This window comes from Cheilinus undulatus, linkage group 23 (genome assembly GCF_018320785.1).
Source record: "Cheilinus undulatus linkage group 23, ASM1832078v1, whole genome shotgun sequence".
NCBI classification, from domain to species: Eukaryota; Metazoa; Chordata; class Actinopteri; order Labriformes; family Labridae; genus Cheilinus; species Cheilinus undulatus.
The window spans coordinates 13,740,839-13,764,616 of record NC_054887.1 but is presented as its reverse complement, the minus strand read 5'-3'; the positions used below and the strand labels follow the sequence as shown (position 1 = coordinate 13,764,616).

At 40.6% G+C, this 23,778-nt stretch overlaps 1 protein-coding gene across 1 annotated transcript in view; it reads left to right on the top strand.

Moving 5' to 3' along the window:
- The window catches only part of tmtc1 (transmembrane O-mannosyltransferase targeting cadherins 1), a 131,584-nt gene extending 115,650 nt beyond the window's left edge, over positions 1–15,934 (top strand). Inside the window, exons 12-19 of the mRNA XM_041781139.1 lie at positions 5,466–5,574; positions 5,827–5,929; positions 7,468–7,603; positions 8,484–8,628; positions 8,964–9,101; positions 10,240–10,362; positions 14,333–14,410; positions 14,553–15,934. Of these exons, the coding sequence (XP_041637073.1) occupies positions 5,466–5,574; positions 5,827–5,929; positions 7,468–7,603; positions 8,484–8,628; positions 8,964–9,101; positions 10,240–10,362; positions 14,333–14,410; positions 14,553–14,678 (958 nt within the window). The 3' untranslated portion in view covers positions 14,679–15,934. The remainder of the gene's footprint in view (positions 1–5,465; positions 5,575–5,826; positions 5,930–7,467; positions 7,604–8,483; positions 8,629–8,963; positions 9,102–10,239; positions 10,363–14,332; positions 14,411–14,552) is intronic.
- Positions 15,935–23,778: the final 7,844 nt, after the last annotated feature.

Below are 23,778 nucleotides of genomic sequence, written 5' to 3'. Positions count from 1 at the left end.
CTGACCTAGACAGGTTAGGGCTGAAAGCACCCGTAGGGCCTGTATCTACAGCTACTGGCAGCACTCATTTCTCACCACACTCATAGTTTGAACAGTTCAACTTGTGGCAAAGTGTTGGAGCACGTCAAAGTCAATTCCCCTTCGCTGGCCAATGATAATTAAAAAGGACCATCTTAGCGACGGCTAAGGAAACGGACATGCCATTCTGGGTTTGTGTTTTCTTGGTTTACAGCTTCTGCAAATGCCAGGACATGATATTTGAACATTCTCTCATGTTTCTAGTTAATTTCCCTTGAGCTTCCGGTTAGGGTAAGGTTTGAGGTTAAGGTTAGGATACTAAAAGTTAAAGGTCAAAAGCCTGACCTGCAAAACCTAACAGTAAAATGTGTTTAATAAAACCAAATAAACAGTCTACTTACAGGAAAAAAACTTTTGCTCCATGAAAACATTCTAATGACGCTAACATAGCTAAGGCTAAAGTTAACAAAGTCAGATTAGCTATGTAAATTACCAGTGTCTCTCAAATCACATATTTCTCTGAGCTTACTGTAATACAGTACACTTTAATGCTCTTACTAAATGTGTTAGCGCTCTCTCAAATCGTGCACTGCTGTCATGCACTAACAGGAAATGAGAACAGTTTGACTGCCTCTGTTTTCTTCTTCTCCTCCCCTTTTAAAGCAGGCATCAATTATAATGAAGATTCAAAAGTGATTTTCACTCCCTAGTGAATTCATGTAACTTGTATTTTTTAACATTATTTGGTTAAAAAAATATACCAGATATATATTATATTTGTCTTAGCTGACTTTTTCTTGGTGGAAATCCTGCCTATGCTAATACAGCGTTAGCTAGCTAGCAGATGCTTACGTTAGCTAATGCATTAACATGCTAAAAGTGCAACATGTGCTGCATCTCCAATACAGCTTTTATACAGTGTGTAAAGTGTGTCCATCGTTCCGCACTCAATGCTTGATGTTTTTAGTGAGTCAGCAGTATACTGCATTTGAATATATACTTTTCAGTTTGAATGCACTTCGCTCACTTACGTTCACAAAATATGTAGTATTTAGTACAGAAGGTAGTGATTTGGGACACACTGTACAAAGGAAATGTAACGGCACAACCAATGCAGCTAAAACTAAAGCAAACAAAGCTACATTAGCTACGTAACCTACATAGGTAATGTAACTACATAACAAACGTAGGTAAAGTTAAAGCAAAAAAAGCTGTGTTAGCTATGTAAAATTAAGCTACTTTTGCTGAAGTTGGACCTGTTTTAGAAGTAGTTGTGTTAATGGTAGATTGCTTTAGCTTCTTTAGGTTACCTATGGTAGTCAGGTTAACTATGTAACCTTTGCATAACAACATCTAAAACAGGTCTACACATAATTGAATCTAGGATAAGACATTGGACCTTTTTTCTTTTTTTATTTATGTAATGTTGCTTAATCTGTAATTTTTGCGATGTAGTTTTTTCATTAATGTAACTGCCAGAAACGAAAAAGTTATAAAATGTGATTCCCACAAATTACGTCCCTTCTGTTCTGGAGGGGTGGGGGTTAGGGGGGGTCTTCAGATAGACCTCTCTCACTGTCAGGGCAAAAAGTGCTTGCTGTGGACACAAGCCCTTTCCAACCATTCCAACTTGGTTTTATCCATCCCTGATTCATCCCATCATCCCACACCCTGCCCTCGAGACACTATCACCTCCTCTGTAACTAACTTCCTTTTTCCCGCCACATCATCTAAACTTCCTTGACAAAAGATTCTTGTACTGTCTCAGAAAGCTCCCCCTCAAAAACAGTCGCCTTGTATAAAAAACTTGCATAAAAGCTAAACAAATGTGATGTAACATAATGCAATGCTGCTGCAGTGAAGTTGGCTGAGGGTTAAGGCAAGCACAAAAGGAGCGCTTATTATGAGAGCCAGCCTTGAAAGAGAATGAAAGACCTAAACAAGCAGAGCATCACAAGTCTGACGAAAACAGAGATGTCTGACTCAGATAGCATTAATACCCAGAGAAGACCAAACCCTTACTGTGTCTCCCAAATCCTGATTTATACATTGAATCAGTGCTGCCTTGTTTCACCAGTTTCCTAAGTTAAAGCTGTATAAATTTCAATAAAACCAAAGGAAACTCAGAATTTCTAATGCTTTTCTATAGCACTATTCACATGAGGTTAACAAAACTTGTGAACTTCTGCTGAATATGATTGGATTTTGACTTTACTAACTACGAAAAAGTTGTTGATCTGCATGGGATTCAAAACACAGACATCCTCTGATATTATAACAGATTATTAGAGGTCCACAGGCAATAGCAATCCGATGCAGACAGGTTTGTAGGTCTAAGATCTGAATGCCCAAGTGCATTGTGTGGCTGTGAGAAATGCGATTGGCCCGTGGCGTTGGAGGGCAGGGGTTAATGATAGGTCAATTGCACAAGGTCATGCTGTATCCCTTGCCTCCATCTGATGATATTTTGAGTGAATGAAGCAAAACTTTGTTAAGGTCTGGTGTTTATGCATGTTTAAATTAAGAGGCATGAATATGCATAGCGTTTGTCTTGTTCGTGGGATTCAGCCAGCCTTACAAATATATATGTTTGCGTTTAAAATCTGTGTTTCAACCTTAGTGTTACCCACGCAGCTCTCAGCGCAGAACCCCTCATTAAACTTTAAAGATTTGTTCACTATTGATGCAGAACCTTGATGTGTCACTGGGAACAAACAGGATTGAGAGATCTGTCGAAATGCTGCCTCGTTGCTCAGATGGAAATGATCGGTCAGCTGAAGATGTAGAGACATCAGTCATGCTGCCGTTAGAGGCTGTAAGCTCTGAATGAGAATCATCTTTCACATTCACTAAATGAAAGCCGTCGATTCCTATGACTCCTGACACCAGCGCTGTACTCTGAACAGCTCTTTTTATGGAGGTTCTGTTTGTTTGTTTGTTGTTGGTCAAACAGCCTTGACTTCCACCACCTCTCACAGAAAATTACATCAATAATTGAAGCTTGAAATGAAGTCTGTTATTATGGCTGAGGTCGATTACCATGTCTGGGTCATCAGTGGAGCTATGAAAGCAAAACGAGCCATCGATTCACTGCTGCAAGTCAACAACAGCCCGTGTGTTTACATCTTTATTTATTCTGTTTGTGGACTCCAGCAAATTGAAAATAATGAAATGAAGAACTACAAGCAAGTAATGTATTCATAGCTATTGATGAAAGTATGAGAGTTGTGCTGCTGGACTGAGCAACCATTGAGCTGTCTTCAATTGGTTGTCATTTCCCCCTTTTTCAGGATTTAGCTGTTACCATCTTGGGTTCTTGTACCAGAAGTGGCTGTATTAGCATGATACACCTTGTAAACAGAGCTGTCTGTGTTGATACATTAATTGGGGTGAGATTAAGGTCCCAAATTATGGCATTTTGGGGGATATTAAAGTTTGTTTGCTTTGTATTAATGATAAGTGATTGTTCTTATATCTTGTCACAAGAAAAGAACACAGTTGGTTTGATTTCTGCGGTCCATTCTAAGGGGTAGGATACGGGTCAGGGGGTTTTGTGTGTCCACCCTCAAAGGATTGGATTTAGACATGAGTGGTTCAGCTTAGGCATTCAGGGTTAGGTTTAGGCATGAAGACAGGCCCTGACACATTTTCACGGGGAAATAGAGTTAGTGTAAATATAACCATGATCCAAAATCTGATGAGGAAAACAGATATGGGTGTGTGGAATTCAAGGTGTGATAAGACAGAACAAATTGTATTTGTTGGTTTGTCCTGAAGTGATGTGTATGACAAAAGGCCTATTGTAATCAGACGACTGACGTCACACAGGGTTTGTCCAATTCTTTCTACAGTCTATGGGCACCACTCAGGTCAACATTTGTTTATGCTCTGTGAAGACACTGGAGTTCATGGATATTTTTATAGTTTCTTAGACGACTACATGGACCCTCAGATGGTAAAATAGGCCTCTGCCAAATGGGTATGGCAGTTTTTGTAGAGACAGGAGACGTTTCGTATCGACTTTTCAACTCAGCTTAATGACAAGTAGCCTGTACTCAGGCATAGTTGTGTACACATCCTCCATGTACTTAGCCTGAGTACACATGAATTGTACTCGAGACCACCTCTTCAAGTGGCCTGAGGCGCAGAGCTTGAGTGTGGTATTATGATCTCATTTATCAAATTAACCAGAGTTCTCAGATCAGTCCCCCTAATGTAAAACCACTCTTACTTTTATCCATAGTAAGCTCTTATTTTTCTCTGATTAATTTAATACTCTAAATCTTTTGTAACTTTTTACCACAAGTTCCCTATTTTCTTTCAAAGTAATTAGTTATAACCCCAAAAGGAAGTTAAGTACTCTTAGTTTAAGGCAGTGCAGGTTCTAAAGTAAAAATGCAACAAAGAATTTGTTTCAACTTTCTGTTTTACCACTAGGTAGGGGTCCTTTAACGTTAAAAATCGAAGGAGACTGCTTATTGTTAAATTTTGAATGATTTGATTTTCCTGTATAAAGTCAGGTCTCTGAGAAGGCCCAGTAAATCTTACATGACCAAAACCATTCTGCTTCCATCCGGCCACAGATTCAGCCTGCTAGCTTGCAGGACAGAGAGACTTCAAACTTGTTTGTCCTTGCTGCCATTGGCTCTTTAAATCAAGAAATTGTGAGCTTGTTTTATGGGATTTTATTCTTTTAAAGTTTTGTAGTTATTAACTGTTGATCTTCGTATTTGTTGTTTGCCTGATGACTGGACGGGGTCTGTTGATTATTCCTTTTACTTCTGACTGCAAAGAAAAAAATGACCTTTACAGGGATAATAAAGACAAACCTGAACCTTGAAAGAATCACTTAACTAAATAGTGAACCTTAACTGGTTACTTACAAAAATAAAGAGACTAAACCTGAACTACTAAAAAGTGTATACGCCACATGGACTGGGGACCACTGGACATCTATGAGTCATTTTGTACATGCACTCCTGCATATTTCTTGATGAATACATCTTATTCCAATCCCACATTGTGAGACCTCTGAGTGTGCCTTCTGGTACATTTTGGCACTGAATAAGGAACTTGTGTTTACCATAGTAATGAGATGCTGATCTTGATTATTATCGTAGCGATTAGTAGAGATTAAAATGGGAACATCATCTGTTACACCTCAAATGGGATGACGAGATCATCCTCCTGCCTTCACTTATCAAGGAATGGGGGGACAATATGAAAAGATGGACTCAGATAACATATAGAAGCATATGTAGCTAACTTTATTAGCTCTGTATATTGGTTGGTAGTGTGCTGACATATGATGACATTTTTTGAAATGCTGAAAATGATGAAAATACTGACCTTGATAGAAAGCACATTGTGGATGTTGTTTACTTGTTTGATGGCATTAAAGATGATGAGGTCATGACAATAATGCTGTCTCTGATGATGTGTTTTAGGTCCCAGGGGAAGGAGAAAGAGGCTGAGACTCTGCTCAGAGAATCGATACGCTTCGGTCCACATTTTGCGGATGCTTACTCCAGCCTGGCATCTCTCTATGCTGAGCAGGTGATCCTGACAACTCTCATGAATGACTCTAACATAGACACATACACATATAAGGCACATCTGTGCCTGCAGTGAAGTTCTAATTCACTAGAGCTTCATAACTCCTGGATATTATTTACTTTAGCTGCAGACTATTAATCTCTGCAGCGGTAAAACAACATTCGAGAATGATTACTTGTTAACATTTTGCTTCCTTTACTTTATGTAGTTTATCTCATGCTGTCTCATTTTCCTGTCTTCATTCTCCCTCAGAAACGCTTTGCAGAGGCCAATGAAGTGTATCTGAAAGGTATCGAGAACTGCCCAGACAGCTCCGACCTTCATAACAACTATGGGGTGTTTCTGGTGGACACAGGTGAGTTAGCAGCTCTCTGGTCCACAGGGTTGATGGGGTTGTTAAGGCAATCAGTTGTTGTTGATTAATGATCCATTTGGGGTATTTGGATACTAAGGTGCTTGCAGGTCCATGGTGCTTAGTATGGACGCAACTCAGTGGGTATTGAAATTGGTTAAATATCTGATAGCCCAGACTGCATACAAAGATGGTCTAGGATGCCTTCATTTGGACTGGATTGGTTTTGCAGACTCAGCATATACTGACACCCATTAAAGACCGCCCCGTCAGCTGACATGCTCTGCTTTATTCAGCTAGTTAACAAATGCATGCCTTTATTTATTTCTGTCCAGCCTCGGTTGGAGTGATGGGAATTGTGTCTCTATTTAAAGATCTGGATTATTTGCCTCAGCTCAGTAATAAGAGCCAGTCTTTTGGCTACCAAACAGCTCCTCATTAGGTACCATTTTGCTTTTTGTGTCTTTAGGACAGCGACAAAAATACGGAAACCGTCTTGTCAAAGGGAGGCTGTTCCCATTATTCAAAAAAGGTGCCACTGACCAATGACATATCACGACTCCCTTACATGTTGTTTTGAATGGAGTTGTCAATTCCCCAAAACAGTTTATTTAATCTGCAGTAATTTATTGTCTATACCCTTGGTTCTCAACTGGTGGGTCAGGACCCAAAAGTCGGTCGCAAAGGTGTTTTTAGTGGGTTGTAGATTTGTGCCTGGGAAAAAAACAACATGGTAAAAGTCCAAGAAGACCTCTACTGTTGTAGACCTCAGCGATGGGCCCACCTTGACAATGAGGATGCCCAAAGGAAAGCCCAAAGAAGGTTAGGGTTAGGATTAGGCACCCAAACCCCAAAGGTTAGGCTTAGGGCATGGGGGTCACATCTTTTGTTCCATGCAAAGTCCAAAATACCCTGTATTTTGTCAAAAACAGTTACCGTTGATTGAAAATTTAAGAAATCTTGGTCCTGGTTTGTGTCTTTAAGGATGTCAGAAAGCCTTCATGTCCCATGTATGGAGTCTTTGTTGTAGCATCTCTGGGTTCGAAGCTGACCAAAGCTTTTTGCTACATGTTGTCTCCCACTCTCTGCTCCCAACATTTCTTGTTTCTCATTGACTGATCCATTAACTTTGTTTCAAGCTAATGCCATCCTTACTTCAAATGGCTGTTAGGGATTCTGCTTTAGTTGTGTGATACTGCAAATTGCACAAAGTTCATTCAAATGACTACGCAAAGAAAAATGCATATTTTCTTGCAGTTTTGTGTACTTTTTTGGTGTTTTTCTTTGTTAGAGTAAGCTGTTAGCTTCATAGTTTTTTAAAAAGTATAAGCCTTTAACAACATGATTAAAACTCCTTTTTCTTTTCATTTTGCATCCTTGCCTCTCCACCCTATACATGTTTAATGACTCCTTTTTTCAAACTCACCCCTTAATTGTTCATATTCTTCCAATTTCATTCCTTATTATTTCTTCCATACTTTCCTTTGTTTCCTTCCATCAATCCCTCTTCGCTTCCTTTACTTCCTCCCTTTTTCCTCCAGGAGAGGGCGAGCTGGCAGCTGCTCACTACCAGCAAGCTGTGAAGCTTAAACCTGCACACTATGTTGCCATGGTTAACCTGGGTCGCCTGCTCAGATCGTCCAATGAGAACAAGGAAGCAGAGTCCTGGTACAAAAGGTGAGGGATTTACTGAAGGAGAAGACGATCAAGATTCAGTTTTTCCTGATAACTCCCTGTTAGATTTGCTCACAAAACATGCCGTCACAGTGCACAATACAAATATGGTCAAAAGGAATATGAATACAGTAAGAAATATAGCTTTGAAATAAAGCAATAAGAACAAAAATGCAGACTAAGTGATGTTAGAGAGGTACAAAGTTAAGGCGAAATTACGCTCTATGTCTAAACGGATACAGATAAAGCCCCCTGTTTGTACTCTGCTTTCATTTTGATCATATTTCTGCATGTCGTCTTGAAACTTGCATACATTGGCTAAGAATTTCAGTACCACTGGAAAATGAAAGAGCAACACTGAGCAGTTTAGCCAACAGAGCCACAAAACACAGCAAATAAAAAGAATTTGGCAAATGTTGGAACTTTCTGAGACAAGATGTGCAAGTTGGTCAGGTTAGTTCATGCAGGACATGGTGGTCATACGCCCAGCTTGGAGCCAGCTGATCCCAGTTATCACCTCCTAGCCAATCATAGCTCTTTCTTTCAACACAGCGGTGTATTTGAACTTGACATACTTGTCACTGATCCCTGCTTGCATTAATATTGATGCACCACACTGCTAAAGCTGCTGGCAAAGCTTAACCTCCTCCATCTCAGCCTCCTCCTTTATAGTATATAGCTGTTGCATCCTTATTCAGATTCATGCTACTGTGGATTAATTTCTTTGAACTAATTTTATTACATTAAATACAAATTGTCCTAGATGTATAGGGGTTTCTAGTGGAATGGATTACTCTTAGTTTTAAGCAATATGCACCATCATAAAAACCTAATTCAAAGAGAATAATGTCACAGAAAGTCTTGTTGTAATATTTGTCTGCAGGGCGCTACAGGTGACGAGGAAGGTAGACATCCTGACTCCGCTTGGCGCTCTTTACTACAACACGGGACGCTACGAGGAGGCGCTGCAGGTGTACAGAGAGGCTGCCGCCCTGCAGCCAAACAGCGCCGACATCTGGCTGGCTCTGGTTAGCACACCCAAACACTCGCTGAATTATCAAACATGTAGAAATCTGGATGTTACACCTCATTACCACTTGACTGGTGACTGTAGACTGATAAATGCTAAATAAAGTCAATGCAAAAAGCTGCAGTTTTTCAAGCGTCTAACAAAAATCTGCCCTATAAGGTCAGTTTTCGTTTACATACTCGAGGCTCATACCAGACCAAAATATTTGGAAGACGAGGAGTTTCACAGGGGAATTGGATGTCATTAGGATTTTTTGATCAGCCTACTTATGCTAGGGATCAAACCTGAAGAGCCGTTTCTCTTCTTGACTCACAAACCATCTTCTCATCCCAGGCTCAGGTTTTAGCCATGGCCGGTCGAACCAAAGAGGCAGAGAAGATGACGCAGGACATCATATCGAGAGAAGGAAGTTGTATCGAATGTTATCGCCTGCTTTCTGCAATCTACAGCAAGAGAGGAAACTACACAGAGGTATGTGTTTATGTGTGTCAGGGCTGGGGAACAACAAAAATATATCGTAAGAACCACTTAAGGTCCATTGATTCTTCTTTTTTTCTTGTACCCAAGTCAACTGACTTCATAGATGTGTTGGTAGAAAACCTAAATATATGGGAATGTTGCCAATGTACAGTGTAGGCAGTGTGTAGGACTTTTACTCCAATTTTTGATCAACAGGTGTCTAGGGCTTTTTATTTTTGTTGCTGTGGTATTAAAAAGGTTTCAATATAGTTTGATTTTTGCTAGAATCATATCAAAGTGTCATTCTAATGTTGAACCATTTTGATTTCAACAGAGAAAACATCCAGTTCTATATCATGTATCACCATCCATTTTAAACATGGAGATATGATTTTTGATCAGCCCTAGTGAGGCTGTATTTGATCATTAATGTGTGTGTCTCTTGGCTTCGGTGTCTGTTGCTGGCAGGTAAGAGAACACACGTTGTGTTTCGACAATCGTATTCAGGAAGATAAACTCTCAGCAGGAAACTGGCCCGACAGTTACCGTGGAAACAAATCACCTCCACTGTTCATCAGACCTGCTGCTGCTGCTCATCCTCCCACTCAGTTCTCTCCTCACCATCACTTCTCTCTGACCGCCTTTTATGCTCCCTCTGACCAGATGTCTTTGGCTTAAAGGGAATATCTCTGCACCGTCTGCACTGTCTGCAGTCTATTTTAAAGCAACTGGTGCTAGAAGATCAAAATGTGTCCTCTAAAAGTTGTTGTTTATTTCAGTGACAGACTCAGGTTGTTATTTAAAGTGTCTGTTAAAATTACAGTAAGGATCTCTGCAGAGATAGAGCTGTTTGTTAAAGAGGAAGAGCATTTTTTTCAGCAGACAGCTACCTCCTAACTTTGCAAAGCTGATGGATTGTTCAGATTCCTTGTCTGTCATTAGGCAGATCCATCTCAAAGCTTCAATCCAGTCAGAGAAGGACCAATCAGCATCTTTTAAGGTGAAAGTAGCAGTAGATGCAGGCGTGGTTTAGTCTAAGCTTCTCTTTGGTGCTTCCTGCTGAAGCCGTCATGGCCCACAGTGTCATCCTGTTGAGGGATGTTGTTTATTATGTCCCTCTGTTTGTATTGACTGTGTTTGTCTGTGCCAGGCTCTGGATGCCCTGGACCGAGCCCTGCAGCAGAATCCCAGCGATCTGACAGTGAGAGCAGAACTGTATTTCTCCAAAGGAAACCAGCTGAGAGAGATGAACCAGTTGGACAGAGCCTTCGAGGTACGAATCTCTCACTCTCTCTCTCTCTTTTATTTCCTTTTCCCTCATCTCTCCTGAACCTGTTTTAAACAAATGTGAGTAAGAGAGAGCTGTTGTCCAGCTTAGATGACTTCCAGCAGCTTATATTTACACAATATTTTCACTATATTGGATTTAGAATCTGTAGCTGATGGTATATGGATAAAAAACAATCCAAGCTTGATCTTGAGTGCACTATAATCTTTGTCTGAGAAGCCTCCATATGCCAATGTCCACACAGAGAGAATATATATCTTAAAGAGTCTTTTGGTCCTTGGTCCTCCTGGTCCTACTATACTCTTGTGCTTGCTGACTGATGGGCATACTGGAGCAGCTGAGCCTCTGTGGGCCTCATCCCACTCACCACATACTGGATGCCTGGAACCTGGTGGGCTGAACCAGACCTCAGGGACGGAGGGGTCAGCTTGGAGGATACCTGGAAATATGGGGCATTCGCCTGGAGCAGGCCTGGATGATGGCCATCAAAGCAGCACAGGGCCAAGGTTGATGCAAAGTGCCAAACTAGCATATGGTTCCTAACCTGACCTGACACCACAATCTTGAGGTTTATTTACGAAAAAGAAAAAAAGTCTTTGGCGGGGGTAAATCCTACCCAGGATCAGGCCTTAAAGTGGCCAGCCTGAGGAGTCAGTGGTTCATTTTCACAGCTGTGTTGGCTAAATCCCTGTTTTCAATGTGGGTGAAAATTTGATCTAAATGTAAAAAAAGAAAAAGTAACCCTTTTCACACTGGTCAGAGCATATCACAAAAATATCCGGCTTATTACTGCGATTACTTTAGTTCTGCCCTGGCCAGTTGCCCTTCTCTTTCCCTTTCAAACGGATCTCTTGGCACACTGGTAATGACTCTTCTGAGGACCCGTGACTCCGATTTAATCTTCAGGGAGACTTCCTGGAAGGCATTTTACCCGGGAAGGAAGCATTGATTGACTTCCTGAGAGGAGAGAAATGAAATAAACCAAAGAGAGATGGCTGTGAGCGCTTTGTGGGAAACTGGTGGAGTGGAAATGAGACAGGAAGAGCATGTGAGGCCATCTGAGGTCACTGCAGCTTTAAAGAGAGCCGTGTTTGTGCAGGAGAGCCGCTTTATTAGCTCACACAGATAATGGTGTGTTTTCCCTTCGCTATTATCTCCGACAGAGAAGAATAAACATGCGGCAGCGTTTGAAGTGAGCTCTTAAATCAGCTTCTTTAGGACTTTTAGGTCTGTTTTTCAACTGAAGAGTGTCAGAGAAGAAAGTCAGATTCAAACATCCTCGGTCCTGCCCTAATCCCCCCAGATAAGAAGCTAAAAATATAAGAGGCTTTTTAATGCAGCAGACACTCTCCATTACTGTTTATTCATCCTATTTTTGCCCTGTAAGAATTCTAGCTTCTTGAATTTATTTACAGGAGTAAAATGAAGAGAAAGTGAGCCATGAAACTTAGACATTTTACCTTTTCATGAAAAATATTGGCTCATATTGAATTTGATGGAAGCAACACATCTCAAAAAAGTAGGGACAGGGCAACAAAAGGCTGGGTATAAAGGAACATTTCAGAGTGGCAGAGTTTCACAGAAGTAAATATGAGCAGAGGTTCACCAATCTGTAAAAAAAAAACTGCATCCAATCCAATCCAAAAAGTTTTGGAACATCCATCAATTCCCATGACATAAAATTGCAAAGACTTTGAATATCCCATCATCTACAGTACATATTTTCAGCAAAAGATTCAGAGAAATTTCTGTGTGCAAAGGACGAGGCTGAAGGTCAATATTGAATCCTTGTGATCTTTGGGTCATCAGTTGGCACTGCATTTAAAACAGGCATGATTCTGTACTGGAAAATCACTGACAGAAACCACTGTCTAACAAAACAGTTGGCCATGCCATCCACAAATGAAAATTAAAGCTGTAACATGCAAAGAAGAATCCATATGTGAACAGGATCCAAAAACTTTGTGCTCTCCTCTGGACCAAATCCCTCTTTTGAAATGGACTGAGGCAAAATGGAAAACTGTTCTGTGGTCAGAAATTTAAATTTGAAATTCTTTTGGAAACCATGGACACTATGTAAAGAGGGGAGGGACCATCTAGCTTGTTATCAGTGCTCAGTTCATAGGCCTGCATCCCTGATGGTATGAATGGACATCGCTTTAAGGGGATACCTTGCGTATTTCAGAAAGGCAATCCTAATATGCATACTCCATCTGTTACAACAGCATGGCTTCACAGTAGAAGAGTCTGGGTCCTGAACTGTCCAGCCTGTAGTCCAGCCCTGGCAGTGATAAACAGAAGAATTCTCATTCCCCTTATCAGCAGGGATGCTGCATGCACATACTATTGCCTACTGTATCAAACTGTTTACATACGCAATTACATATGTATGCAAAATATGTTACTAGTGTGAACGCAGACCAGTAAGGGAGAAGGGAGGGGGGGCAATCAAGCTTAGGCACATAATGAAACAGTGATGTCTAATGAGGTGTGAAGGTGCATTCATTCAAACTGCACTGGGTCATTTTTTGATCTGGTGCATTACTCTCTTGTCAGAGTTTTACTGGCACACTAAAAGTCTGTCTCCCAGTGCATAAGTATATAAAAACCTAACTTTTGCCTTCAGTGTTTGTCAGAGTAAACACTGCTGCAGCTGATAGCGTGAATAATAAGTGAGAGTAAAAATAGTCTTCAGCAGGGATTTTAAACTTGTGCAGGGTGAATGTAATAGGAGCTGTTATGTCAACAGCTCCATAGATTAAGAGAGAAGCATGTCGACTCATCCAGTGACTTAAAAAGCTGCTTATACCTCCTGTAAACACAGTGAGAGACTGATTCAACACTGAGTCAACAAGCTGCAGGAGCAAAACTCACCTGTAGGCACGACGGCCTGTTTACACAGACTGCCAGATAACAGCTGGGTTTAACCAGGAGCAAAATGTTGATTCTTTACGCTCATTTTCCTCCGGTTTATGCCTCTAATTTAGGGGAGAGTGAGTTAAGCTCTGAGAGGTGTGATAACCTACATTAAATACTGTCCTTAAACAACACCTGTGTAGACGCGGATGGAGAAAAGCAACTGTTTAGCTAACTTGTGCTCCTTTTAATGTGTAGTATGTGAAAGTGTTAGTGTTATGATCTTTGAGTCGCAGGAGTCTGACCCTGTTCACACCTTGCATTAATATCAGTTTTGGGTAATCTGAGACCAAGTAGTAATCTCTAATGCTTTTAGTAAGCAACAGCTCAGACTTCATACGGAGGTGGTCTAGAATGTCTTCATCAGGATTGGTTTGGTAGATACTCACATGTACTTGCATGCATTTAAGACAGCTGGGTTATCTGATGGGATCTCCTACAGTCCGCCAGAAAACAAGAAATTGTTATACAGGGACTTGCATCTGTCCAACTTGCAATATTGAAGAAAACTAATGAACAACTGGATTTTTTGGATCTGTAAGCTGTAATCATCAACATCAAAACCAAAAAGGTCTTGAAATATATATATAAAAAAACAACATTCATGAGAGTCCTAATTTTTTTTTGATGCACCTGTACAACATACTCAAACGTATTGCATATGGTATTGTAAGTTAACAGTTGAATTTCGTGCTACACTTTAAAGCCCATTATCTTTCCATCACCTGACTTAATTGTTAATGCACTATATGGACAAAAATATTTGGCCACACCTATTAGTTATTGAATTTAGGTGTTTCAATCAGACTTGTTGCCACAGGTGTATAAAATCAAGCACCTAGCCATGCAGTCTCCTTTTGAAAACATACGTCATACAATTTGTCCTGAAGCGCTGAGTGACTTCAAGTTGATACTGTGATAGATGCCACCTTGAATGAAACTTCATCAGTGCTATCCATGGATATGAGTGGAAATGACTGACCATAGATCTTTTTAGACTCATCACTGATTTCAACCTGTTTCTGTTCTCTCTTTTCAGAGCTACAAGCTGGCTGTGGAGCTCAAACCTGACCAATCACAGGCCTGGATGAACATGGGAGGAATTCAGCACATTAAGGTTTTATTTGATGCATTCAGATTTCTTTTTGATTATTGTTTTATCTCACAAGAGTCCACATTAAAAAAAGCAAAAAAAAAAAATCATGGACCTTGCTTCATGTTGTTTTTGATACCCTGTGCACTGTTGTTTGTGTTTGCAGGGAGACTATGCAGCAGCCAGGATGTACTACCAGCGCGCCCTCCTCCTTAGCCCCGGCTCCAAACTCCTGAAGGAAAATCTTGCCAAGTTGGACCGGCTTGAGAGGAAACTGACAGGGGGAGCTTAGATAACGCCGTCCGCCAGACGCTGCACCCTCCTGGGCAGAGATCAGGGGAGCAAGGTGCCTCCCCATCCCGCACCTCTGGAGCCCAAAAACCAGCCGATGGGCTGCTGGTACCTGGTTACTATGACAACCTGCAGTTAGAGCAGAGGACGAGAGGGAATGTAAATGAGGTTGGGGGGTCAAAGAGACTGGTCCGACCACAGACGCCTTTCCCGGGTGAACAGAGGGTAAACGGCTTTTCGTGGACCGCCGGGACGCCCCGTCTACATCAGCTTTACTCCAAAATGCACATACAGCTGTGTTTGATTGATTTGTTATTTTACCTTCACATGAAGTTACTCACTTTAAGGCACTTAAAGACAGATTATTATTCAGCCCTCTTCTCTGCCTATGAGAATTATTCATGTATTTATATTAGTGCAGTGAAAATGTGTGGAAAATGTGAGCATGAAGGGAACTAGCATCGAGGTGAAGGCTAGAGCAGTAGGCTTAATGAAATAATTTAATTAAAAAGTCATCGCAGGAACAATCTTTTCATTTCTTATTTTGATTGGGCGTTTTTTTCAAGCAGATGTCAGACTTTCTTTGGACATAACTGATTAAACCTTAAGCCAATCAGAGAAATAAAACACATGAAAACTAGGCTAGTTAGCTAGGTCAATCAAAAGTCATGTAATTTCCAAAGCATCATTATACATGGATCAGTTATGACCAAACACTTTCCTTCATACCGAGGCTGAATAACTGCTCTGGGTATTTCCTGCTGATGCAAAAGCAGTGTCTTTGATCATTTCAAGGCGAGCACGCCCCTGAGAAAGAGTTACACTTGTCCAGGGATTAAAGGCCATTGCCATACTATGTATGGTAGACAAGCTAATGGCCACATAACATTCATTTTAATCCCACCTATTCCATCCAACAAAAAACAGTCCTAAAGTTATAAGATTGTAAGTCTTATGATAAATATAACAAGGTTTAAAGCAGCTTCTTTCTCCTTGGATATAAACTGTTCATCTGACCTCCATTTCCAGAGCCGACCACAGAAGAAGAGGCGACCCGTCTGCAGGTTTAATAAGCTCTGCGCCCGTGTGAGGAGCCGCCTTCTTTACCTCTGAAGATTGCTGCTTTGGTTGCTCGTTGTGATTTTGTTGACGGTGATTTTGATTGTGAACGCGTTTTATTGTGGAATGACTTTGGAATGAAAATGAAGTGACCGGTGCAATGACTTAATTGCACCTAGAAAATAAAGTATATGTTTTATTAAATGGTGTTTTGAGTCTGCTGATTTTTAAGGGTTTTGCTTTTATATTTTGGAAGGCTTTTTCCTTTATCTGGAGCAGACGGCACAGTGGAAAATGTCAAACAACAGGGGGCAGGTGGGAAGAATGACAGGAGCCATAGGGTGGATCCGAACCTGCATTTCCTCCTCCAAAGACCAGCTTTCCTTCATGGAGTCTGACCTAATGGCAAGGCTATCTGCTCCTGATTTTGAAGTTTTAATTTCTGTTATCCAATCTTCCAGCTCCGTTATCAATACAGATGACCATTTAAAAGGGGTGTAAAGATAAACCAACATGGATCAGTTAACTGATTTTGACATCAAATGTCTGAATGCATCAATCCATGGAACCCTGGATTGGTAAAAATAAAACATGAATCAGTCTATGCATCAGTGTTAAAATCAAAGATGGGTTCACTGCTGCTTGGCTCAGTGCAAAAGAAATGAAAACGAATGAAAAAATGAAAACCCCAAATGAAAGCTTGGCTTCAATTTGGAGTTTTTTGCAAACTTCAGGCAGGCCTTTATGTGTTTTGCACTGACAAGAGGCTTTCGTTAGCCAACCAGATTTCACAAGTATTACTGCCAGTGCCCTGACTTTGACTCGCAGCATCATCATTACGTTTATTTGTCCTTATCTGCTTGAGTAACCACTCTCCTGCTTTTCTTTTACCCCTTTTTTCCACTCTTCTATGTTTTTCTTCATTGACTTAATCAACCTTTTGTTCACTCTCTGATTGGTCCACTGATCCATCAATCAGAGAAACCCTACTGTATCCTTGTAGTCTTTTACTGGGGGCAAGTCTATCAAATAATCATTTTTCATGGGCGCAACCCACATACTCAGCTCTGCTGCTCATCCCACAAATGCATGATCCTTACAAATGTGGCATCATTTAAAAGGGTAATAAACAGGCTTTCCAACAGTATAAGATGTATTACCAAGAAGCATTGTTACAACAAAGAATGTACCAAACACAAATTGCCTTACTTTTTCTTTTAAGTTTATATATAAAAGTTAGTCAAATCACAAGGTATTTTCAATTGTTTCAAATGAAAAGGAGCCAATAGTGAGTGCTGTCAGACGGGGCCCCTTTGAGGTGGTTTCCTACTGTCATTGTCATTTGCACATTTCCATCACTGTGGTTTAAACTTGAAGCCTTTACACATTAAGGATGACGCAAATAAATGGCATGAAAATACGGATACTTTGGAGGCGAATTTTGTCGCACCTTAATGTTGAACACTTCTGTCAGATCCTTGGATATGATAATTGAGCTTGGATTGTAACTTCTGAACTTCTCACATCTGGAATGGTGAGGGAATAACATCTTTTTAAGTTTTTCTTAAATATGAAGAAAGAAAATGGGCAAGAAAAATCCTTGGAGGCATTTATCCAGACAGGTTGAAAAAAGACATAAAGAGGGACTAAAAAGGGCAAAAACAGATTTACTATAAAAGGCTCCTCTGTAGAGGAAAGTTTTAAGTAGTGGTATAAAAGAAGGAACTGATGTGGGACCTCCACAGCTGCAGGGCTTTTAAAAATCCTGGTTTCCTCCTGGAACAAAAGGACAATGTTTTTGTTGTACTTGGAGTACTGGAAACTTCCCTTGAGGATCTCTTTACAACCGCCTCCCACCCCTGATTGAGCAAACAGAAACAGGAATCTGTTTCAGTATTATGAAGATGTCTGATGGTCCCACCCGTCAGGCTCTGGTTTAAGGTTCCAGAGAAATTCTAATCAGACAATCATGGGAGGGCTCATAGCCAGCTCTGAGGAACAGGATTTACTCAGGACGGAAATCTCTTAAACACTGATCTTAACTGTAAGCGAGGCACACTTCCCTAGAGAAGTTATACCTCTGCGTAACGTTTGATATCCTCTTAATTCTCATGATTTCTTATCAAGTATATTCAATTAACAAACCCAGAAAGTTTAGTTTATGTAACACTGAATGAGTTGAAATATAGCAGCCTAAAACTGCCTGTGCACATGTCACTACAAAATGAATATTATTGGAATGATGACAGCAGATTACTCTTAAGGTTTATTTCTCCTCTAAAATGGATCTGTGCGGTCTGAACTTTACAACCATCGTTGCCCTCATACTGACGTGCGTCTGTTATGTTGGAATGGGCTCTGAAAAACTTCCACTAAGAGTCCCGGTCTCCCACGGAGCTACTTTGATACCGCTCCAACCATCCCATAGAGGGGAGAAAGAACGATCCGTCCTCTGCTCGGTTGTGCTCTTAGCTGTCTGTGGCCAGGTGAACTAACGCCGTTGATATGTTTGTATTTTCTAATAACTCACTCATTTTTCCTCAGAAAAGTCCTTCCAACTGTTTCATCTTCGTTGTGTTTGCCACTCTGGGTTGAACTTTTTGGCCGCATTGCTCAACACTGCCCCCACGATTGGCAGCGGTATTGCAACGTTTGTTTTGTAACCGTAAGCTTTGAGACAATGGACAAAACACGCACGAAATGAACGCAGATAAAGGACAGAAAGGTCCGTATCCGTTCAACCATAGAGCATAAATGAGCCTTGATCCCTGATACCTGTTTGGTTTTTAGTTCCTTTCAAAGCAGAACTCTGACCCTCAAAGATGGGATTTTAGGGTTCTCAAACACCCCACCAGGCCAACCTGTGTTTGACACTTTTTAAACCCCGTTTCACCACTTTTTTGCCTCTGTTGACCCATTTTTGACACTATTACCTCCCTTTTTTCAACATTTTTGCCTTATTTGTCACATTTCCCTTTGCCCTTTTCATCACTTTTTCCCACCTGCCTGTTTTGCCTTTTAATGCATTTCTGTTGCTTTTCAATCCTACTGACCTTTTTTTGCCATCATTAGTCCATTTTAACCACTTTCCACATAATGTGCCTTCGTCAACCCATTTTTTCCCCATTACCTCTTTTCAGCACTTATAATACCCACTTTTGACAATTCCGCATTAAACTGTTAACCCATTTTTTGCCATTTAAACCCAAGTTTGTTGCTTTCAACCCATTATCAACATGTGTTCCTGTTTATGCCCAGTTTTGTGACTTCTGGCAATTGTTGCCTCTTACCTATTTTTGCCACTTTTCCTTTTCACCACTTTTAAAGCCATTTCTGCCAAAATTGACTACTTTTCACAATGTACAATGACTATTTTTGCACATTTTTGGCATTTTTTCCAACTGTGAACCCATTTTCACCTCTTTTTTGCCTTTATGTGCCACTTTTACCCCAATTTGGCCATTTTCTGCTTTTGTGCCTCTGCTTAAACAATTTTGCCAGTTTAACCCCTTTTTTCCCCACTTTTCAGACCTATTTAGAAATTTTTTCTTCCCACTGCTGTGGCCTTTTTAACCCTTTTTTTCCACCACTCTCTCTCTCTATTTTGCCTCTGTTAAACCATTTTTTGCCACAATTCCCTCTCTTCACAATTTTCTATGCCCATTTTTGCCAATTTTAACTACAGTTTGCCACTATCAAACCTTTTCCGCCAATTTGTAGCAATTTCACCTTGTCTGTATTTCCCTATGTGATATGCCACTTTTGCACATTTTCGTATTTTAACCCATTTAAACCCATTTTTGTCCCTATTTATCCATTTTACCTCTTTTTTGCCTCTGTTAACCCATTTGCCATTTTTAACCAATTATGGCCACTTTTCAAACTTATTTCACCATTTCTTGCCTTTTTTTTTTTTTTTCCAATTTTTAACATGTTTTCACCACTTTCCGCTAAGTGTGTCTCTGTTACCCACATTTTGCTACTGTTACCCCTTTTCACCACTTTTATAGCCTTTCTGCCAATTTTAAATGCATTTTGTGATGTAATATGACGTTTTTGCTCATTTAAACCCATTTTGTCCATTGTTACCCATTTCACCTCTTTTCTGCCTGTTTTGCCACTTTCCCCCCATTTTTCCTTGTCATTTTGACATTTCTCAGCCATTTTTGCCACTTTCCAATCCTATTTCTCCACCTTTTCGGCCCATTTTGGCCATTTTGAATCATTTTTTTTTAGCAATTTAAAGAACAATTTTCACCAATGTCACCAAAATAATACATCTTGTTACACTAATTTTGCCAATTTAAACACATTTTTGGTCACTTGTTGCCCATTTTTACCACTTTTTTTCTTTTTCATGCCATTTTTGCCACTTTCTGGCTATTGTTGCTTCTGTTAACCCATTTTTGCCACTATTAGTCCCTTTTCACCACTTTTTGTAGCCATTTCTCACCCATTTTGACTGCAGTTTGCTATGAAAAATGCCCATTTTTGCCACCTTAAAACTATTTTTGCCACTCATCCACCAATTTAATCCTTTTCTAAGAAAGGGGTTTACAGTTTGAAGAAGGCTATGTACTTCAACACAAATAAATAAAATATTTTTTTGCTTTGATTAGAGTGGTTATTATCAGGGTTTGAAGTGAAGCATGTTTATCACAGCTTAACTTTAAAATGGACCATGAAATGAAATAATAAATCAGACCATTGAACACTGTGAACATCCACTCCTTCAAACCCTGCGGATACAAACTCAGACACATGGTTCCTCAGCTGTTAATCCCACATGTTTGCCGTGTTCGTCATGTTTCTGAGCAGAGCTCACAGCTCTGACTAACTGATGCTTTCAACAATGAAGGCCTTTGAAGGAGAAGAGGGGATGGAGGAGGAGAAGAGAAACAGAGGATAGAGAGGAGAAGGGATCAGAGCTGGTGCGGAACAGAGAGGGGGATTCTGGGAAAGATGAGAACAGAGGGTCATAATTTATTCCAGTGTGTTGACTGATGGAGGCTGCAGAGTCATATTCAGTGACAGGAAGATACTGAGAGAGAAACATCTAAGAGTGTTTTCATACCTAATCTGTTTGGTTTGGTTAAAGACAACTCGAGCCTGTTAGGTCAGTGTGGTTCTTTAGTCCCAGTATAAAAGCTGTCAGTCAATCCCTGGGGTAGACTGACCTGAATTTCAGCTTACAGCAGGAAACATTTAGCTTTTTGGATTAAACCAGCTACCATAGCCAGTGGAGTATGTGTACAGAGCACAGGCAGACCTAAAGGAACTTCACAAATCTTATGAATGGATGAGCATGTAGAGGCTGAGGAGGATTAACATGCACCTATCTTTACCTCTGATGAGTTTCATTATTTGACGTCCAGGAGGCTGCTGTTGTCGATTATATTGTAATGAAATTTAATTGTGTTGGGATTAGAAGTCATCAAATTTCACATAGGCTTCAATTACTAAACATTTAACCTAAAGAATATCATTTTCTTGTGGTTTGGTGCCTTTAAATAAAGGATAAGTGTTTTTTATGTGCTTCTATGTGGAAAATTTAAGCAAAAACACAGGTGGATGATGTATGTTTCCATGCGTGTAATGGCCTTGTTTCCACTCTGAGCTCATGTTCTGGTCATTTATCTCTCATATACTCCTGCGTTAATGAAAGAGAGGCGCCATTAGTCGTTCTTGTCATCTGAAGGAGCCGTGGAGATGGAGCGACCTCATCCATCCATTCCTCCTCTGTCTCTGCTTTATCCTGATTGGTCCATTCTTAATAGCCTGCTCTTCATCTGTTAGGTGGAGGACTAAATCGAGTTAAACCAACATCAGGACCGTAACAACACTTAGTGATTTTACGGCCTGATTTTTATGAATGACCTCCGGCCCCGCTCGTCTTCTCAGGCTTGTGTGGCCATTATGTCCTCTAACCATAAAAGTGTGTTTGAATTACACGGTGGTCTTTTGTAGCAGTGATGGAGAGTGGCAGTAAATGTCAGCAAAGAGGCCGACGGCTCACTGCAGCTTCCTCTGCTGATTTATCTGCTCCATTTACACTGAAGATAATCCTTATCATGGCCGCACGCCACTTAGGCCAATCAGGATCATGTTCTGCATGTTTTAATGAAGATACCTGTGACAGCTTCATGTTCTGAGAGTGTGTGGGAGATTCAAGTCAAGGAATCCCTTGTGTTTTCAGTTAGCTGTGGACGCTCTGAAACCAGTGCTGGAATCAGTGCTGGTCTGGAGCCTAAATGATCATACTCATTCAAAGTGATGCACAATAGTGTCTGCCTCATACTAGTATTATTAACTAAAAAACATAACATAATGTAACGTCACCTACCTGTGATTAATCTTGAAACCTTAACGTGTTAACTCCTTTTGACATCTACAGAGGACATTTAGGGCTTTTCAATGGTACCAAATGTGAAGGGGTGGGGCTTTGGTACCTTTTTCTTTCTCATCAAGGAAAATGGTGTCCATCAGTGCAAGCGCATTTTATGGGAAGAGGAAAAGTAAGTGCATAATACTTTCTATTGAGCAAATTTTGGCTTGAAATGGTGTTGGCATATTTTATATAAGTCTCTTAACAACACATTAAAACATTGTCTGAATTATTTTAACTGAATTTTAGCATAGTATTCAAGTGTTAAAAAAATGTCCTCCATAGTGGACATTTGTAGTTATTTCCTCCATTTTGTTCTGTTTTTTCAAATGACAAGAAATGGAGTCATTCTCAGACGCAGAACGAATTTTACTGCAAACTGTTAATGGAAACTCAGATTTTGGGTTGTCTGATGAAAAAGATCAAGATACAATGATTGAGCCAGGTGAACAAACCACATGCATCAAGGTGTCGCAGATCCGGCATCTTACATCACAGGCTCAGAGAGTAACATCACAGGCTCAGAGAGTAACATCACAGGCTCTGAGGGCCTCATCACAGGCTCAGAGAGTAACATCACAGGCTCTGAGGGCCTCATCACAGGCTCAGAGACTAACATCACAGGCTCTGAGGGCCTCATCACAGGCTCAGAGAATAACATCACAGGCTCAGAGAGTAACATCACAGGCTCTGAGGGCCTCATCACAGGCTCAGAGAGTAACATCACAGGCTCTGAGGGCCTCATCACAGGCTCAGAGAGTAACATCACAGGCTCAGAGAGTAACATCACAGGCTCTGAGGGCCTCATCACAGGCTCAGAGAGTAACATCACAGGCTCTGAGGGCCTCATCACAGACTCAGGGAACTGCTTTTTGACGTATCATACCAAATAAGCACAACAAAGCAAAACAAAAGTGATAATGGACAGTTATGTGGATTTTAAACTCATTCTTATGTCGACTTTTTGGTATTTTCTTCAGGAATAACTGATTGCTATCAATGTTTGGTTTCACATGTATGGCGCTCCGATGTCCACTGTAGTGGACACATGATGTCTTAAAAATAAAAACTTTTTTTTCCAAGAAAAATGTTTTCAGTATTCTAATTACATTACAAAGATTGGGGGATTTAAAAAATGTGATTGGACAACATTTTTTTTTCCTGGTAGTCAGGAAGATATGACTAAGTTTGACCACAACTTGCTCCCGTAGTCCTCCAGCGGGGATGTTTACATGCCTGGGGGTGAAGAGGTGAGAGGGTCAGACACAGCCAGCAGTGGTGAGTGAGGAGACAGATCTGCTTAACAGCATTTTTCTTTTTAAAAAGCTGGAGAATTGTGGGTGGATGCTGCAGCGATGAACTGTCTTTGCACCGAAGCACAACGAGTCTTAGTACCACCTTCAGGTAAAGCACAGCTTCGCTCATGTTAGCAAAGATGCTAACAACAACACGGGATCAAGCCATGGTCATACCACTCTCTCCAGTTGCTTCAGGACAGTTTTCTTCTCCAGCTGCTCAGATAAATGTTGAAAAGTGCTCCAAAACTTTGAGCAAATCCTGTTTGTTAACAAATCCAGTGTTAAAATCCACGGTGGGATTGGCAAAATTGAAATTGGCAAATTTTACCAGCTTACGACGGAAAATATGATGCGTTCAG